General features: G+C 44.7%; 1 protein-coding gene across 1 annotated transcript in view; it reads left to right on the plus strand.

The window, feature by feature from the left end:
• The window catches only part of LOC115143361 (rho GTPase-activating protein 39-like), a 46483-nt gene that overhangs the window by 19390 nt on the left and 7595 nt on the right, over positions 1–19498 (plus strand). Inside the window, exons 2-3 of the mRNA XM_029683689.2 lie at positions 4158–5351; positions 16529–17792. Coding sequence (XP_029539549.2) covers positions 4158–5351; positions 16529–17792 — 2458 coding nt within the window. The remainder of the gene's footprint in view (positions 1–4157; positions 5352–16528; positions 17793–19498) is intronic.

A 19498-nucleotide genomic window follows, 5' to 3' on the forward strand; every position in this document is an offset into this window, starting at 1 on the left:
GACCCTGGTTCGATTCCAGGCTGTATCACAACCGGCTGTGATTGGGAGTCCCATAGAGTGGCGCATAATTGTCCCAGCGTCGTCCAGGTTAGGATTTGGCCGGGGTAGGCCGTCATTGTAAAATAAGAATTAACCGACTTGCCTAGTTAATTAAATTAAATCACGCAAGTAACGGGCTCAACCACACAAATGGCCGGCCCTTCAGTCAGTTGTTCATTCCACAAAAACATGAATAGTAATAATAAGTATAATTTTTTTTTTAAACGGTTATGACGGATATTTAATTTTCATAACGGTCTTCATCCTTAACCGACTGTTACATGCTTGTACGATAATTGTGCCAGCCCTAGTTATGCCCCATTGGTTTCGATTTCTGTTGACTTGATGCAGCACTATCGGTGAATCAGACATGCCACACTAGTATTGGAACGATAAGTTCCACTTCAGCCGTTAGCAGACTTATTTGCCTTTTACGTCAACTTGTATGGCTCCTGTTAGCCTGTACAGAACCCATTGTGTATAGGCTCCTGTCTGCTCAGTTCACTGTGACTGAGGTACTTGGAAGAAAACCGTTTCTTCACAATAGTTTCTCTCTGAAGGAATCAATTTTAAGCTGGACTGGAATTTGAGTTAGATTAAAAGCCAAAACATAACAATGACAGTGTGTTGTGTGTTGCCAGTGTGTTGCCCTATTTTTAGACAATGCCATGTCCACTCCTATGTTTTGCACTTCTGGGAAAATTGCCATTTACACTTTGGGTTGTTTTAAAACAATGTAGGAGATACCATGAGCAGAATGCAGCTGTTCTGCCTTCTGGGAAAACGCCATTTAACATATTCAAGTTATTTTGGAACCAAACTGTCAATTGTGGGTGATAGATAAAGTTATTATTCAGAATGAGACCTCTGACACAGAGTCTGCGTGTGTATGTTGGTATTTTGGTTTTGGTTTCAGTGCAGCGCTCTGCTCTGCCACTTGTTCTCTGTTTGGAGAGGTGTTTTTCTATTTGACTTATTTTTAGTCATCCTAGAGAATAACCATGTGGTACAGACGTCTCCTTGACCCAGATGGGGGACAAAGGGCCAGTGTACCTTCTATGGAGAAGAGGGAATGTGTTCTAGATCTAGAGAATATTAAGAGCAAAACACCAGCATTATGAGAACATATATTTGACCATTTTCTCTTAAGCACTGTCTTACCTCTAGCATAGTAGATGCATTGTGTCTAGGCTTCACATACAATATTGTCCATTCTGATTTTTACTGTCAGTGGGGTTAAGTGCCTCTCTCAGGAGTATAACCATAGCAATCTCCCAATACATCATGCCTGCTTCAATTTAGAATACGTTATCCTGAAGAAAATCAGGTGTCACACGAGCATGTGTAATGTTTTAATTTTAGATTGTTATAAAACATTTAGAGTAGTGTTTAACTTTACCTGTGGTTATGCAGACTGCGAGACACTGGTTCCACTTTGTGTCCTAACAACTGTTTATTTCCCAGGAAGTAAGGCCCTTATGCAACCATTGTACCCCATGCTGATCCATGCTGCTATATATATATACAAATAAATAAATAAATAACATATATACTGTACATATTTCCTTAATTTTTATGAATTGTTTGCTGCCTATTGGTCCACCCAGGGGCTTTAGCCCTAGTAAGCTCCTGCATTCATTTGGCCCTGGGAGCAGCATGGGGTACAATGGTTGCATAAGGGCCTTACTTCCTGGCTGCAGTAAGAAAAGTATATATATATATACTTTTCTTACTGTAGCCACCAACCACTGGAGGATTCAGGATCCTGCTCTCAATGCTAATCGTCAGATGGGGGAGGATTATTAATTTATTTTATTTATTTAACCTTTATTTAACTAGGCATTTAGTTAAGAACAAATTCTTATTTACAATGACGGCCTAGGAACAGTGGGTTAACTGCCTTGTTCAGGGGCAGAACGACAGATTTTTACTTTGTCAGCTCTGGGATTCGATCTAGCAACCTTTAGGTTACTGGCTCTAACTACTAGGCTACCTGCTGCCCCAAATGTATATTCCTTGACCGGGAATCGAACCCCGGGCCGTGGCGGTGAGAGCGCCGAATACTCAAAACTAGACCACCAGGGAAGGCTAAAATAAAAAATGTATATTCATAAATGAATTAATCATTTTAAAAATAATAAACTGCATAGTAAATAAATGTGGCTGGTCAATTGTGTGAGTCAGGGCCTAAACCCATAGGGGTCCCAAGAGGCAAAAATAAAATACAAAAATATATAACGTTTCAAAATAATATTATAATATCCAACCACAGGAGCATAATTTAGCCACAGAGGATCAGTAGTAACATTTATTTATTTTTGTACTTTTTTTCTCCCCAAATTCATGATATCCAATTGGTAGTTAGTCTTGTCCCATCGCTGCAACTCCCCTACGGACTCGGGAGAGGGGAAGATCGAGAGCCATGCGTCCTCCGAAACACGACCCTGCCAAGCCGCACTCCTTCATGACACACTGCTCACTTAACCCGGAAGCCAGCCGCACCAATGTGTCGGAGGAAACACTGTCCAGCTGGCGACCAGTCAGCTTACAGGCGCCCAGCCCACCACAAGGAGTTGCTAGAGCGCAATGGGACAAGGAAATCCCGGCTGGCCAAACCCTCCCCTAACCCGGACGATACTGGGCCAATTGTGGGTGGGGTGTGTGGAATAGGACTATTGACTGCTTGGTAGGTCCAGGACGATACCAGTAAACGTTGCCCCCTCACATCATGCCAATCCGTCATGACCCAAACACTCTCTCTTTCTTTCTGTCTCTCTTTCTCCCTCGCTCTCTCTCTGACTCACTCACTTACTCTCGCACTCACATAGTGATGTATGTGGACACTTAAATACTGCAGATACTCAGAAGAAAACAGGGCTAATTTACAGATTAGATACAGATGTATTTGTCTCTCTTTCTTGAAGAGGTTGGTCCTATTATAGCCATATTCTGTGACAGTGAATAATGTGTGCTTGTTCAGAGTGGGAGCCAGGTGGTTTCCCAGCAGACAGTAGAGACACACGCAATGACAGCACACAGGCAGGGATGGTGTAGAGGGCCTCTGTCCCCTTGTATTGTTTCCAGTTTCCACTGAGCTTTATGCCCAATGCAAAGACGGTCTTGTCAACTTGGCTGGCACTCTGCCCTTCTGAGGCTATTTTGAGGCTGGGGGTGCAGGGGACTTACTTGGCAGGATCACAAGGAACAAATGTGGGCATGCGTTAGGCACTGTGGGCTGTGTTGGACACCCTGCGCCCCCTCGCTACCACAGGTACCCTGGACATGTCCCAAACTGGAGGGAAAGGGAAAGAGACCCTGTGTCTACCTTCTACCTCTCTCCTCACCAGCCCCCAGCCTGGTTCTCAGCCCAGTAGAAGGACACAGGCTCCGGCTGGCTGTGGTCCCTCGTGGATTCATTGGCACACTTAAAGCTGCTCTGCATCAGATAACTAGATCATAACATCATCACACTCATCATCAAATATCAGAATGAGCTTGTAGAACTGTATCACTTTTCAGTTAAGTCAGGAACACATTTTGTTTCAATCTGACAGGTTACCCCCTTAATGACACATTCCCCTGTACCCTGTCTGTGTGTATGTGGGCCAGTGTCTCCCAATTCCCACCCGAACCTCTGTGTTCTGCTGAGTTAGCTGCTAGTGTTCCTTACGCCATTCCCTGTGTGATGCTGCTGGAGCGGATGGTGCTTTCCAGGCCTGCTGGCTGTGGTCCTAGTGCTGTCCTGAGTGTGTCCACCTGTCGCATATTACAGACACACAGTGCGACTCTTGCTGCTCCTCTGCCCACCAGATGGTTGACATCACTGCTGAACCAGCGTTCTATAGCACTGTCTCACATACAGATGGACACGTGTTGTGGTCGCTAACATTCATACTCTCCATATGGGTCATCTGAAGGTGTTTGCGTTGTAGTCCGTGTTTGACTGTGTAAGTTGTTTACAGATTGTTTGTTGGATGAGCAGCATGTAACAGGGATGGTCATTTCAGTAGGATTTCCAGACCGAACCAATTGTTTGTGTTATTAATGGCTTCAAATCTGTTTCCCTCTTCCTCGTTGTTCTCAGTTCTAACAACACTATTTCTTGTGTCTGTTTTCAGTCCTGATTGGGTGGAGATCCTGGAGCCACGCTCTCGAGAGCACATGTACCTGAACCTGGCCACCAGCGAATGCGGATGGGACCCTCCTTTGGGCACCGCCATTCGTCAGGCCGATGGTAAACAGTGGTGGGAGCTGTTTGACCCCCAGAGCGGCCGCTTCTACTACTACAATTCCGTGGAACGGCGGACTATCTGGCACCGACCCCAGGGGGGTGACATAGTGCCCCTGTCTCAGCTACAGGCTATAAAGCACTGTTCTGAGGCCAAGCGGGCCGGGGAGAGCAGAGAGAGGCACCATGGGGCGGGGAGTACAGGGAGCCAGGGATGCCGCACCCCTCTTCCAGAGCACCTAGGGGCAGGGAGCCTCGGGAGTACAGGGAGCCAGGGATGCCGCACCCCTCTTCCAGAGCACCTAGGAGCAGGGAGCCTCGGGAGTACAGGGAGCCAGGGATGCCGCACCCCTCTTCCAGAGCACCTAGGGGCAGGGAGCCTCGGGAGTACAGGGAGCCAGGGATGCCGCACCCCTCTTCCAAAGCACCTAGGGGCAGGGAGCCTCGGGAGTACAGGGAGCCAGGGATGCCGCACCCCTCTTCCAGAACACCTAGGGGCAGGGAGCCTCGGGAGTACAGGGAGCCAGGGATGCCGCACCCCTCTTCCAGAGCACCTAGGAGCAGGGAGCCTCGGGAGTACAGGGAGCCAGGGATGCCGCACCCCTCTTCCAGAGCACCTAGGGGCAGGGAGCCTCGGGAGTACAGGGAGCCAGGGATGCCGCACCCCTCTTCCAAAGCACCTAGGGGCAGGGAGCCTCGGGAGTACAGGGAGCCAGGGATGCCGCACCCCTCTTCCAGAACACCTAGGGGCAGGGAGCCTCGGGAGTACAGGGAGCCAGGGATGCCGCACCCCTCTTCCAGAGCACCTAGGGGCAGGGAGCCTCGGGAGTACAGGGAGTCAGGGATGCCGCACCCCTCTTCCAGAGCACCTAGGGACAGGGAGCCTCGGGAGTACAGGGAGCCAGGGATGCCGCACCCCTCTTCCAGAGCACCATGGGGCAGGGAGCCTGGGGCACCGCACTTCTCTCCCAGAGCAGGAGAACTCCGTCCCCAAAACCCCTGAGACCCACAGTGAGAGTGAGACCACGGACATAGGACCAGCTGAGGGAGGCAGCAGCTCGGACGGAACCGAGGAGTCACTGAAGTATGTCTGATCTCTCTGTTTTACTATTGGATCAAATTACTGTTAATAGGGAGGATGTAGTTGTACTTAAAAATTTGAGGATTATATTTTAGTACAAAGGACATGGTAATAACAAAAAATGGATTGTTATCCCACCATGTGGCATCTTGACTTTGGGCATGAGACATTGTTGTATTATTTAGACTTTTGACCAGTGAGACTATCTCAGACTCCTTTATTTTCGTTCTCACTTATCTTGACATTCCACATGCCCCATATTTCCATAAATATCTCTGTGAATAACACCGCGGCCGTTTAAAGTAAATTGCTACCAAATGCGAAGACGAGTGCAGTCATAAAGTACATGACATGCCCTCTCCCCTCACATTGGTAGAAAGACCCCTAACAGTAAGAGCCATTCAAAGACCCCATCATGTGCTCAGCGCTGTGGCAACACACACTGCATCTCCCCTTCAGAGGCAGATTCCAGACATGCCAGTTATTTATTTCCCCTTGCCCGCAGCCACTAGTGCTGTCTCAGTGCCCCTGTGCTGCTCACTTCCTCTCCGGCCCCATATACACTCATTTCATTTTACTAAAACAACCCAAGGCCCCCCCATCAAAGTCAAATCGGGGTCTGTGGTGGGGGAAGCCAAATCACACATGACTCTTTAATATCCTTTTAGACAAGAGATGTGAAAGAGTGTTGTCTGTTCTTGGGTAATAACATGCAGAACCTCTACATTCCAGTTAGTTCTAAACAGGAGACCCTGCTGTTCCTAGAGGTGTTAGTGTCTTGTCAGTTGTCCGTCTGCTCTCTGCTTGGGTCCTGGGTCTATCCACACTGGGGCCAGCAGGAGTCTCTCCTACCCTCTGACCTCCGACCCTGATTATGTAAGGTAGAAGGGAAACTAATTGCTCACCCCTCTCTGTCAGAGGACCCTGGTGGAGGTACAGCCTGCTTGACTGCTTGACCTTCCCTCCTTCAGAAGGGTTTGCTCCACAGGGAACTCCACCACTGCGGTCATACCTAATTACTAAACTTTTCCCAGAAGTCTCCATGTCTCCACAAAACAATGGGCAGCTGTGTGGGACTCTTATGGGCTGTGCATCCCAGTTAGCCATATGGTGGTTTTCACTGGTCTCTCTCTGGACTTTTAATTACATATCACCATGAAATGAGGAGAGAAGCTGGAATGTGACAACACGAAATGGATGAAAACAAACTGAGTTAGAGTTTCATGTTTGGGGTTGGAGAGGACAGGAACAATTCAGACCTGTGCTCTTCTCTTCTTCCCATCTGTCTGGCTGATTCGTCATGATTAGGCTCAGCTGTTCAGTAGTGTTGAAGGCTCTAAGACTGGTAGGCACATGTGGCACGTAGTTTTTTTTTTTAAAGAAGCAGACCAATTAGCCTTAGTTTGTTCAACGACTTGGGGGGAAGTATGGCTTCCGTTTTTACAGGAGTGAAAATTAGGTTCCTCTATTTTGTGTATAATGTCTACTTCAGTTTGACCAAGTTCCCCTTTCTTTCTTTGCTGATAGTGGCGGTATTTCAAAGAATCTTTTCAGAAAATCATATTTAACAGTCGTTGATAACATTTGAGAAAGAAGTGTTCAGAGGAAACAGTTCCAAAACACAGTTGTTACAATCAAGGTTTCCTTTGTTTAGTTTAAAAAAATACACCTCAGGAGTTGTTATACAGTGTACACTGAGTGTACAAAACATTAATAACACCTTCCTAATATTAACTTGCCCCACCCATTTATGCCCTCAGAACAGCCTCAATTCATCGGGGCATGGACTACAAGGTGTCAAGTGTTCCACAGGGATGCTGGCACATGTTGACACCAATGCTTCCCACAGTTGTCTAATTGGCTGGATGTCCTTTGGGTGGTGGATCATTCTTGGTACACACAGGAAACTGTTAAGTGTGAAAAACTTTGCAGCATTGCCGTTCTTGACAAAAACTGGTGCGCCTGGCACCTACTGCCATACCACGTTCAAAGGCGCTTAAATCTTTTGTCTTGCCCATTCACTCACTGAATGGCACACAAAATCCTTCTGTAACCTGTCTCCTCCCATTCATCTACACTGATTGAAGTGGATTTAACAAATGACATCAATAAGGGATCATAGCTTTCACCTGGATTCACCTGCTCAGTGAAGAGCAGATGTTTTTAATGTTTTGTACACTCAGTGTACATCTGCCTGTTGAATTTCCAACAACATACCATCTGTCTTATCCTATGCACTGTTTAGTTGATTCTGTCTCTCTCTCTTTCAATTTATCGGGCTTTATTGGCATGAGAAACATATGGTTACATTGCCAAAGCAAGTGAACTAGATAATAAACAATAACACATTAACAGTAAACATTACACTTGCAAAGGTTCCAAAAGAATCAAGACATTTCAAATGTCATATTATGTCTAGATACAATGTTGTAATGATGTGCAATTAGTCTCTCTCTCTCACACACTTTCTCATGTGACAACAAGCAGACTGCTAAATCTGTTACTCATTGGCTAACTCTTGTCACATGACCTGGGTATTTCTGGTTATTCTGACCCTGTACGACTCATCGGGAAAATACCTGAAACTCCGGGGGTAGACATGTCCATCACACGCAGAAGTGCTAGAGCAAGAGAATCTGATCTGTTTAAATGATGAAGGGTCAAAAAGGGTTCAGGAGCACCTTGCTTACAACATCTGTACTAGATTTCACAACTGATGACCTGTGTGTGTATGTGGGGGGGGTTACATGTGGGGTAGAAGTTGGGATATCTTGCCATGTTGCTTTTTCTGTATTTGGACCTCAAGGGTACTGATACATTGTCGTGGAAGTGTCCCGCTTGTTGAAGGCACATACGGGTCATAGCACTTTATTGTCCTGTGGGCTGGCCTCGGGGTTAGAATGGGTCACCAAAGGAAGACATGCCCTCAGTTAAGCACAAGTGTTCCTCTCTGAGGAAGAAGTGAAGGTATGGTGAATAGTGAGTGAACCAAGGGACCAAATTAATAGTATGTGCCTTTTCATTATCCTAGTGATATAGCCACACTCAAAAGGATTCAATCCAAGGCAGCCTGGCGAAGATCAAGCACACCTTTAACTTGTTGTTCCGGGTCGGTGTGCTATCGGCGTTGCACAACGAGATTCTCATGAAGACACATTCTTTCTGTGCCAAGATGTAGCTCATTGGGTCCAGATTTCAAGTGATATGCATTACGTAGCGATAGGAAGCCCTAATACTACACAATTATCCCCTCGATCCCCCATTTCTCTGATACAAGTGTGAGTATTGTACTATAAATTGTGCCTTCCTGTATTATGCTCAATTTAAAATGTTTATTCTATTCTACTGAGCCATTTACTTTATTTTCGTATTCTTATATTGTATTATCTATTATTGTTGTTGCATTGTCGAGAAGGAACTGGCAAGTAAGTATTTCGTTGAATGGGGTATACCATGTGTATCCGGTACATAAGACTAATACAACTTTAAACTTTAATTCTTTGCCATATTTTGACACAACACAAAAGCCCTGTGACACATCCCTATGAGACTGTATGGTGATGATATGAGGGCAAGAAAAAGTTTGGGGGTTTTGAGAATTGGAAGATTTAAAAACATTCCCTGCTTGGCCCGTCAAATGAAAGCAAAAGTACATACAACCTGGTTATCATCACATTTCTCGGACTCATAGTAGAGACATCACCAGTAGATTGATTTAGGAAATTAGGAGGAGTCTGTGTTTTAAATAGTTGAGTCACACATTGACTGGATGTTTACAGGTCTGACACAAGCTCTGCCACTTTCGTCTGTGTGTGCTCTCTGAGTCTGGACTAACAGCAGCGCTTTAAAGACTTTGGAAATAGCACGTGTACTCTTTTATCTCTGTGCTCCTGGCTTGGTAAGATCATTTCTTGGCTCTCGCCAGATGTCGACTAAAATCAGACTCTTATGGTGTCGTTTTTTCCAGTTAAGAGGTAACACTTTGAACTTTAAGCATAACGATCTGGTTAAATGGGTCTGGGTGGCTGGCGCTCGTTATGACAATGTCCTTATTTCTTTCTCTTCCCGTTTCACTTTCTTCTTTGTGAAGTTGAAGTTTTATGGTGTCCTCAGAAAACTAGATTACAGACCAACCGTTTTATGTTTTATGTTTTTTTAACTAGAGCAGCACGTCCAGCCTGCTTTAAGCATTCCCATGTTACTGGACCTAGATGTCTTCATATACAGAGTACTGTGCTATGCTGAGACGCCTTCCATTGCTCTAATGAAGGCCAGTGCCACCACATGTGCACCAGTCTCTGGCATGACAAGCATGCTATATCAGTTGACTTAAAGTGTCATTCACCTCAACCATGAGAATCAATGAGCAATATGAGCATGGTGTTTCTGTGGCTCACACGACACACCTCCAGATCAGTGTTAATTGAGAGGATGTGGTTTTATCACTGTAATCCGAGGAGTGTGTTCTGATGGTGTATCTGATTCCATATGTGTCTCTCTGACCCAATGCTGGGATGGTCTCTCCCTGTCACCATGTCCCACAGCCTGGATACTGGTGGGGGTCCCAGTGACTGTGCCCAGCCCTGCCCCAGGGCTCCTAGCTGGGTGGGGAGATTGCGTAGGGTGGAAGTGGGAGCTATGTGTAGCTGGTAGACATGATGTCTCAGAGCAGGGAGGTGCGTTCAGCTGTCTCACGACAGCTGGGTCTCTAACCTCAGAGGTGTCTCTGCATGTCCCCTGTTTCTCATCTCACCCATCTGCCACTCCTGCTTTTCTAAGTCTTGATTGGGTTGTCTCTGTTACAGGTTGTTCTATCAGTTTTGCCAAAGCATATTCCTCTTGTTGGTTTCCTATGGCATAAAGTTATGAATTGAACCATGTGTCATGGGTAGAGGCTAGTAGTATCTGTGGATTGGCTGTGAAATTGTCCAAAGCTCTGAGGTGTTTGTGTTTGTTCCTGGCCTAGACGACCTCATTTCCTCTCCTGTCTGACAGAGGATCATAATAATAACCCCTGTTTTCAGACCCCCCGCTATTCCCTGTATGTTAGGGGTACATCCCAATCCATATCCCTATCCCCCACAGTGACTGAGCTGATGAGTTTTCCAACCAAGGTTATTCCTGGAAGGAAAGAAAGAAATAACATTTATTGCTAATAGCTTAATATGTATATTCAGCTATAGCTTTTCCTACCACAATCACACTGAAGGATTGGAGGTAGGAGCAGAGGACAGGGGCATAAGACACCAGAGCTGTTGACAAATAAAAATTTGCTGACCGTTAAGTGGATTTGCTGCTCCTTAACCCAATCTAATTACCCAGTCAGGCAAAGGATTCTAACTGAATTTCATCTTCCGGTGTTCCTCAAGGTCTCGTATATTAGCCAGCGCCTTAAGTAATGTGTATATCTATGGACGAGGGTGACTTGGTGATCTGAAGATGATCCCTGTGTAAAACCAGATGCATCTTGTAAAATGGGCTGTTCTTTTGTCTGAATGCTGTTGTCGTGTCTTTACTATGGATTAAATTATATGACATGCTATTTTACAAAATCAATTCTCTGTAATTAATATTACCTGATTAAACTAATCATGTAAATGTAATTAACTAGGAAGTCGGGGCACCACGGAATAATGTTTATAGAGCCGTTGATTTCCGAATAAACTCTTAAAGACCGAATAAACTCTTAAAGACCTGGTAATCTTTTATATCAATAGCAGACAATTATTCATCGTCACCTTATTAGTCTCATCTGAATAACTGGCTAACCAGTTGAATCAGCAATACAAAATTTGGTTTAATTATTTATTTACTAAATACCTAAATAGTTACACAGAAGTACATATACACAGGATGGATCATACATTGATTACTAATTATGTCATAAAAGAAAATGTCCCTAGAGGACGAAACCGATTTGACGGCTGGTTACACAAAGAAAGGGGGTTGGGTTTGAATGAAAGCGCGGGAAGACTGAGGAACAAAAGGATTGGGTCTCTATCAAACCTTTATGAAGCTATGCTATCGTAAATACAGAATCGTATACATTCTAAATAACCGCCCATTCGGAAAAGGAAAATGCAAGAAATATATTTACTCTGAGCTGCGCTTCGATAGGTTGGTCGAAGATGGAAGGCTGGGATGTGTTAAAAGTACCCTGTCATTCTGAGGAGATTGTTCGTCCTTTCCTAGGCCACGCACATTTACAGCTGCTGCTGATAACTCGATGTCTCGGATGTATCATTTCTTTAGTGAATAAGAGTTCAAAGTTCACACCAATTTATCATACTATAAGCTCATGCTGTATTCTGGCTTGTATAGGCGAAATTCATCTTTCCAGCATGGCGATCGTCACCCTCACATTGAAATTTGCTCTTTTAAACATATGGCCATCAGTTCTCACATCATCGGGAACACAATGTTAATTTCGTTAGGTTGTAGTTGTTCAACCATTTGCAACCATAGCTTACGCTGAAGTTGGCTTAGTTCGCCGTGAATTGGGTCATTGGGGATCTTATAGAAATGTAGAAAAGGTGTTGGTTCATCATTTCCAACCAATGCCTATTCACGTGAGCGTGGCCACTGATTGAGCATATTTGAAAATAATTATCTCATTTTAAAAACTAAAATTACATTTAATCTTTTCACAAATAGTTTCATATTTAAACATTTAAATTGCACAACAATTCCATGTGAATCTGATGTGTAGACTAGAATTTGTAGACTTTCCAAGATACAGTTAATGTCGTCCAATCATCAGTAATAATGTCTCAGACGACAACTGATCTGACATCATATTCTTTAAGTACCAACGGATACTTTCAACTGGTTGGATTACTGAAATATTGTTCTGTTCCCAACCTTTTGAAATTAACATACTCTCTTTATGTTAACAAAGGGCTTTCCAAGAGTCCATTCTGTAGAGTAGAGAGAGAAAATGGGGAATGGTATTTATGGGGGTTATAAACCACACCAACAGGGCAACTTCATGACACTGGTAATATTCATATTCCGTTTGATTGTGGAATATAATCCCTTTAGTTAACATTATGTGAAGAGAACCCAACAGCCACTGTGGTCGGTGTGATGGAACACAGGGCTACAACACAGGCTATTTATGATTCTGGTAAAGCACACATGTTGACAAAGTGTCAATGAACCAGTAAGCTCAGGACTGACATATTTATCTTACTTAAGAGTGTCTGTCTGCTTAAGAAAATCTGTAGGTAGTCTTTAGATGGGCCACTGCTCCATAGAGGGGCGTTGCCATGACGATAGCAGAACCATGCATTGCCTAATTTACATTTGAAATTTAAATGTAAATGTAAATTTGATTTACTAATGAAAGGATGTCAAACATACGGACCACATGGGTGGTTTGAGTGAATTTTTTTTAAAATAAAATAATCAAACAAACTCATTAATTTAAAATAACAAAAACTGAATGGAATCTGTGTAGGAATTCAAATGGACCTACATTTATACAGTTACTTAACTGTCCAGCTCACTAAAGCTAGACAGTCAGGGAGTATAGCAAATTTAAAAAAGATGGATAGGGGACTATCTTGCCAATGTTTCCACTCATTCCCGATGGCACTCTCCCACAACTAATCTCCCTCTCATTCTCTCTCGTTCTCCATCTCTCAGTTCAATTCAAATGGCTTGGGAAACATATGTTTAGATTACCAAAGCAAGTGGAATCTCTCTTTCTCTGTCCTCCCACTTCACTCTCATTTTCTTACCACTGTGCTTTCTAACGCTCTGTCTCTCTTTTAGAAGTGAGATCAGACTAGTTGGGTGGTAAGTACAGTATAGTTGGATTAGGACTGCTACAGTGAGGAAAGCTTGTATATAGCGCTACTGTGGGCATTGGCATCAAGCCAGATATGATCATGATAGTCTTCTACTGCACACTGGCTGTGCTAACAATCAACATTATGTGCCAATGCTGCAGGGCTGAAAAAACTAGCCTGGCCTGGTTTGTACCACCCTGGGTGTGGTGTGACAATGACAAGTGAACAACAGACACAAAGCCAGATGAAATCCCCAGCTCTGCTCTCACCACTGGGAGCTAGACTTAGCATATCTCCTATCCTATCATTATATTCTGTGACTCTGGTTTAACCTCAAAACAACTTTCAAGCAGAGGATTGTGTTTATGTTTTTGTTACTGGTCATGTTAAACAGGACTGACATCATTTAGCGTGTGGATAGAATTAGAACTTGGGTAGATTTGGGCTCCAGAGTGGCACAGAGGTCTAAGGGACTGTATCTCAGTGCTAGAGGCATCACTACAGACCCTGGTTCGTTTCCAGGCTGTATCGCAACCGGCCATGATTGGGAGTCCCATAGTGCGGCACACAATTCGTCCAGTATCGTCCGGGGTTTGGCCGGGATAGGCCGTCATTGTAAATAAGAATTTGTTCTTAACTGACTTGCCTAGTTAAATAAAATAAATAAAATAGTATGGGAATGTAGAGTGTCATGGCAGTGATGCTGTCTTGTTCTCAGCTCATTGTGTGGGGACCTAGACAATGTGCTTTCATATAGTGCCTTGCGAAAGTATTCGGCCCCCTTGAACTTTGCGACCTTTTGCCACATTTCAGGCTTCAAACATAAAGATATAAAACTATTTTTTTGTGAAGAATCAACAACAAATGGGACACAATCATGAAGTGGAACGACATTTATTGGATATTTCAAACTTTTTTAACAAATCAAAAACTGAAAAATTGGGCGTGCAAAATTATTCTCACCCCTTGGGGTCAAAATGATCACAAGAACGGTGAGCAAAAATCCCAGAACCACACGGGGGGACCTAGTGAATGACCTGCAGAGAGCTGGGACCAAAGTGACAAAGCCTACCATCAGTAACACACTACGCCGCCAGGGACTCAAATCCTGCAGTGCCAGACGTGTCCCCCTGCTTAAGCCAGTACATGTCCAGGCCCGTCTGAAGTTTGCTAGAGAGCATTTGGATGATCCAGAAGAAGATTGGGAGAATGTCATATGGTCAGATGAAACCAAAATATAACTTTTTGGTAAAAACTCAACTCGTCGTGTTTGGAGGACAAAGAATGCTGAGTTGCATCCAAAGAACACCATACCTACTGTGAAGCATGGGGGTGGAAACATCATGCTTTGGGGCTGTTTTTCTGCAAAGGGACCAGGACGACTGATCCGTGCAAAGGAAAGAATGAATGGGGCCATGTATCCTGAGATTTTGAGTGAAAACCTCCTATCAGCAAGGGCATTGAAGATGAAACGTGGCTGGGTCTTTCAGCATGACAATGATCCCAAACACACCGCCCGGGCAACGAAGGAGTGGCTTCGTAAGAAGCATTTCAAGGTCCTGGAGTGGCCTAGCCAGTCTCCAGATCTCAACCCGATAGAAAATCTTTGGAGGGAGTTGAAAGTCCGTGTTGCCCAGCAACATCCCCAAAACATCACTGCTCTAGAGGAGATCTGCATGGAGTAATGGGCCAAAATACCAGCAACAGTGTGTGAAAACCTTGTGAAGACTTACAGAAAACGTTTGACCTCTGTCATTGCCAACAAAGGGTATATAACAAAGTATTGAGATAAACTTTTGTTATTGACCAAATACTTATTTTCCACCATTATTTGCAAATTCATTAAAAATCCTACAATGTGATTTTTTTTCTTTCTCATTTTGTCTGTGAAGTGTACCTATGATGAAAATTACAGGCCTCTCTCATCTTTTTAAGTGGGAGAACTTGCACAATTGGTGGCTGACTAAATACTTTTTTGCCCCACTGTATAAATAACAGTAATTTTACATGTTTGTTTTTTTGCATTGGCAAATTATGTAATTTTGCAATAGAAAGGTTTGTATCAATATCAGACCAAAATTCAAGATCGTAAGTAGAGGTAGCAAGCATCACTCACATCACCAACCCAGACCATGACAGAAGGTCCCCTATTTCAAAGAGCTCAGACAGCAGCAGCAGCACATTTACAGCTGTCTCCCACCTCAGGCTGTCACACTCTGCAGTGAGAACTAAAACAGCCCAGACACTGGCCATTTTGAAGTGGCTTCCATGTGGAGGCAGGTAGCCTAGTGGTTAGAGCATCGGGCCAGTATCCGAAAGGTTGCAAGATCGAATCCCTGAGCTGACGAGGTGAAAATCTGTCGTTCTGCCCCTGAACGAGGCAGTTAACCCACTGTTCCTAGGTCGTCATTGAAAATAAGAATTTGTTCTTAACTGACTTGTCTAGTTAAATAAAACATTTTATAATCCTCTCTGCAGCGTGTTACTAGTCTCTGCTCCTCTGGGACAGGGCTGTATGTGCAATGCTATGCTGGGAGGTGGCTCAGGCCTAACTGTTTATGGGCTGTGGAAGCTATATCTGATCAACTGTTTTGAAGAGACTGTTTACATTAAAATCTCAAACTAGACATTCTAATATACTTGTCCTCTTGCTCAGTAGTGCACCTGGGCCTCCCACTCCTCTTTCTATTCTGGTTAGAGCCATTTTGCACTGTTCTGTGAAGGGAGTAGTACACAGCAGGGAACGAGATCTTCAGTTTCTTGGCAATTTCTCTCATGGAATAGTCTTCATTTCTCAGAACAAGAATAGACTGACGAGTTTCAGAAGAACGTTTTTTGTTTCTGGCCATTTTGAGCCTGTGATCGAACCCACAAATGCTGATTCTCCAGATACTTAACTAGTCTAAAGAAGGCCAGCTTTATTGCTTCTTAATCAGGACAACAGTTTTCAGCTGTGCTAACATAATTGCAAAAGGGTTTTGTAATGATCAATTAGCCTTTTAAAATGATAAACTTGAATTAGCTAACACAACGTGCCATTGGAACACAGGAGTGATGGTTGCTGATAATGGACCTCTGTACGCCTATGTAGATATTCCATAAAAAATCTGCCTTTTCCAGCTACAACATTGTTATTGTTGTAAATTACTTACAACAATAACAATGTCTACACTGTATTTCTGATCAATTTTATGTTGTTTAATTTAATTTAATTAATTAATTTAATTAATTTAATTTAATTTAATGGACAAAACATTTCCTTTTCTTTCAAAAACAAGGACATTTTTAAGTGACCCCAAACTTTTGAGCGGTAGTGTATGAGTGTACGATATCTCTTTAAATCTAAACCCAGATCTCATCCTTTCCCTCATTATCTCTCTATTCCAGGGAGCTCTCTCAGAGATGGCAGCCTTCCCCAGTGTCTAAGGCAGCCATATTGGTCAACGTGAACAGTGTCAGTCGGATCCAGCCTGGAGGCCCATCTAGCCCGGCCCTGCAACTCCGTCACCATAACACACACACCAAGCCCAGTGGCAACCAGACCTTCACCCTCCTCCCCGTCAGCAGCAAGCCCCCGTGGGCCCACTCCTGCATTGCCCAGGGCTACAAGACCGCTCCCTCTGGCAAGATGGCCGCCGATGCCCACCACCTAAGGAAGACGGGCAATGGAAGCTTCTATCTGGTGTCCTCTGACCCTCTCCAAACGCCAGGCAATCTAAGGTCCCAGCTCAGCACCCCCAGGTCAGTGTCACCCCAGTATGCCTCCACACTTCCCCTCTACGATGACGAGGGATCACAGTGTCCCATCTATGATGAGCCTCCTGCGGACATGGAGGTGGAGGGGGCTAACCTCCATAATGGGCCTGGTGGTCTGTCCCGCCTCACCCCCACACACAGCCTGCAGAAGCTCAGGCTCCTCCAGCACCCTGGCCCCTCTCACTCAATCTCTAGGCACAAGAGGAACCCCTCTGACTACAGTCCTGCTGGCCTGGAGGGCATCAGGCACATGGTCAATGTGGATCCCAAACAGGCCCTTCTGTCCACCTCCGCTGGCCTCAACCGCACCCCCACCCCACGGCCGGACCCCCTCTTGGCCCAGCCCCAGAGGGAGTCAGGGACCCCAGTGATGCCAGGTATCCTGGAGAAGAAGCAGACATGGCGGGCCCTGGAGGCCAGTGTGTTGAGGGCAATGGAGGCTCGCCACAACAGGCAGAGCAGCAAGGACTTCCACACACCTCCAGGGCCCCGGACCACCATCACCTACCAGGACTCTGGCTACTCCACTGGGCCCTCACCCAGCCTGAGGAGGAAGAGCCGGCGGAGGGTGGGGGCCGGGGGGAGACCAGGCTCAGTGGGCAGCAGCGGGGACCTGTGTGCCCTCAACGAGAGGCTGATGTTGGAGATGAGGGAGGTGGTGAGCCGCTCCAACACCATGAGGGAGATGAAGGCTGGAGGCCTGGGGGCGCGAGAAGACGTCCACTCCGCCAGCCGTTTGCTGAGCGGGGTAGGTAATCATAGCATCCCGGCCCTGGCGCCGCTGGAGATGACAGGAAGGCAGAAGAGGACCTATGAGAAGGTGGACAGCCTGAAGAAGAGCATCACCAGCCAAGCCAGCCTCTCCTCACCAGACACCCCCGGATCCCCCTTACAGGTACACATACGCTCCAGTGTTTGTCTTTGTCTCGTCTCTGTCACCCGTCTCTGACTGTCTGTGAGAGATTAGATCTGATAAAGTTCTGGTTTGTCTACTTGGTTAAACTGGTCCTTATTTTGTGCGGCCTGTTTATGTAGAACGGTTTGTTTTGTTTGTTTAGATTCTGTTTTGTTTTGTCCCGCTAGGTAGTAAAATTGCTGGTGCCTTTCCAGGACTACTTTCATTGCTAGACTAGTGAGAGCGTCTCAATTCCAAGTTAAAGTTGTGCACACCACAGTAAGGACAGATTAGCTCATTAGGCCTATCATATAACTAGATGAATGTGATTCATTTAATTTTGACTCAGCAGTGTAATATAATACACACGCATACTGTGAGGGGGTTGACTTATTAGGCTAGTACAGGTGCACATGATTTGAGTTAGGGGAGCATTTTCCCTGTCATGAACAATTTACATAAGCAACAGTTTAGAGCCATCGCAGATCTTTAGTGTTATGAGCACTGCCAAATATAATCCCAAACGCCCTCTCAACAACACACCCCTCTCCATATCATGTGAGTTTCAGTATTCCAATGAAACTACAGATCCAAAAAGGTATTGATGTTTGAATAAAAAAAATATTGTATAAAACAAGACCTGTAAAAATAACTATTAGACTGGACAATGGTAGGAGTGTCAGGCTCAGAGGCCGCACTGGTCCATTACATGGTTCCCCCTGGTCAGGAAGGAGGGCCACTGTGTCCCATATGGCACAGGGTTAGAGAGCTGGGTAGGGGTGGGGCTCAGGGACTGGTGCTATGGGGGGTTGGTACTGAAGCAATCACATTTAAACAAATATTGGAAATGGGCCCCTAAGCCTGTTCTTGAATAGTCCACAGACCTGCTGTTATATCATGATACACACAGATATGCACGTACAGAATGCTCACACACACACTTCTGGTTGTTGACTATACCCCTGCATAGCTTTGCCTATATTATTCTATCCTTTCCACTGTAGAGAAGCAGAGGATTTACTCATTTTTCAAAACCTAGTGAACCCAAGGGTTTAAAGCCAGCACGGAAATGTGATCGGTTTTAACTGTGTAATCTGTATATACAACCCTGAATGTTTCATATTGAAATCTGATTTTAAGGACTTTGGACATTATTGGCCTCCTTAAATAGAAATGCAGAGTTGAATTTCTACCGTGTCATGGGGCATCTTAAAACAATCTGTATAAAAGAGAGGGAGAATTATATATCAATGTTCCTTTGCCTTGTTCAATTTGATCTTAAACAGTGACCCATTCCACTCATTTAAGACCATGAAGTCCATATGACCATAAAGAAGTACTGCCAAACCCAAATCTGGAGATCTACACTATTTAATCAGGAACCCTAATTGTAAATTCCAGGCTCTTTGGCACATTCCAACCCCATATTACATCATGGTCACATTGAAGAAATATGTTTAACATTGTATGTTCAGATAGTAAATTCCTGATTTGATTTTGCCTGGGTTTCTTTTTGTTCCTGGATGTTTCTCTGAGGCTGACCAGAGCTGGATTACTGGTTTGGTTTTCACTGTGAAGGGGCTGTGACTGTGGATAGGGCTCCTTATAGGAAAGAAATCCCACTTGTGATCAGATGGTGGATTTGCACATGTAGTGTTGAATGAGAGGTGGGTCGGGGCAGAACAAAGGTAGGGGCTCCTCACCTG

This window comes from Oncorhynchus nerka, linkage group LG15 (genome assembly GCF_034236695.1).
Source record: "Oncorhynchus nerka isolate Pitt River linkage group LG15, Oner_Uvic_2.0, whole genome shotgun sequence".
Classification (NCBI taxonomy): Eukaryota; Metazoa; Chordata; class Actinopteri; order Salmoniformes; family Salmonidae; genus Oncorhynchus; species Oncorhynchus nerka.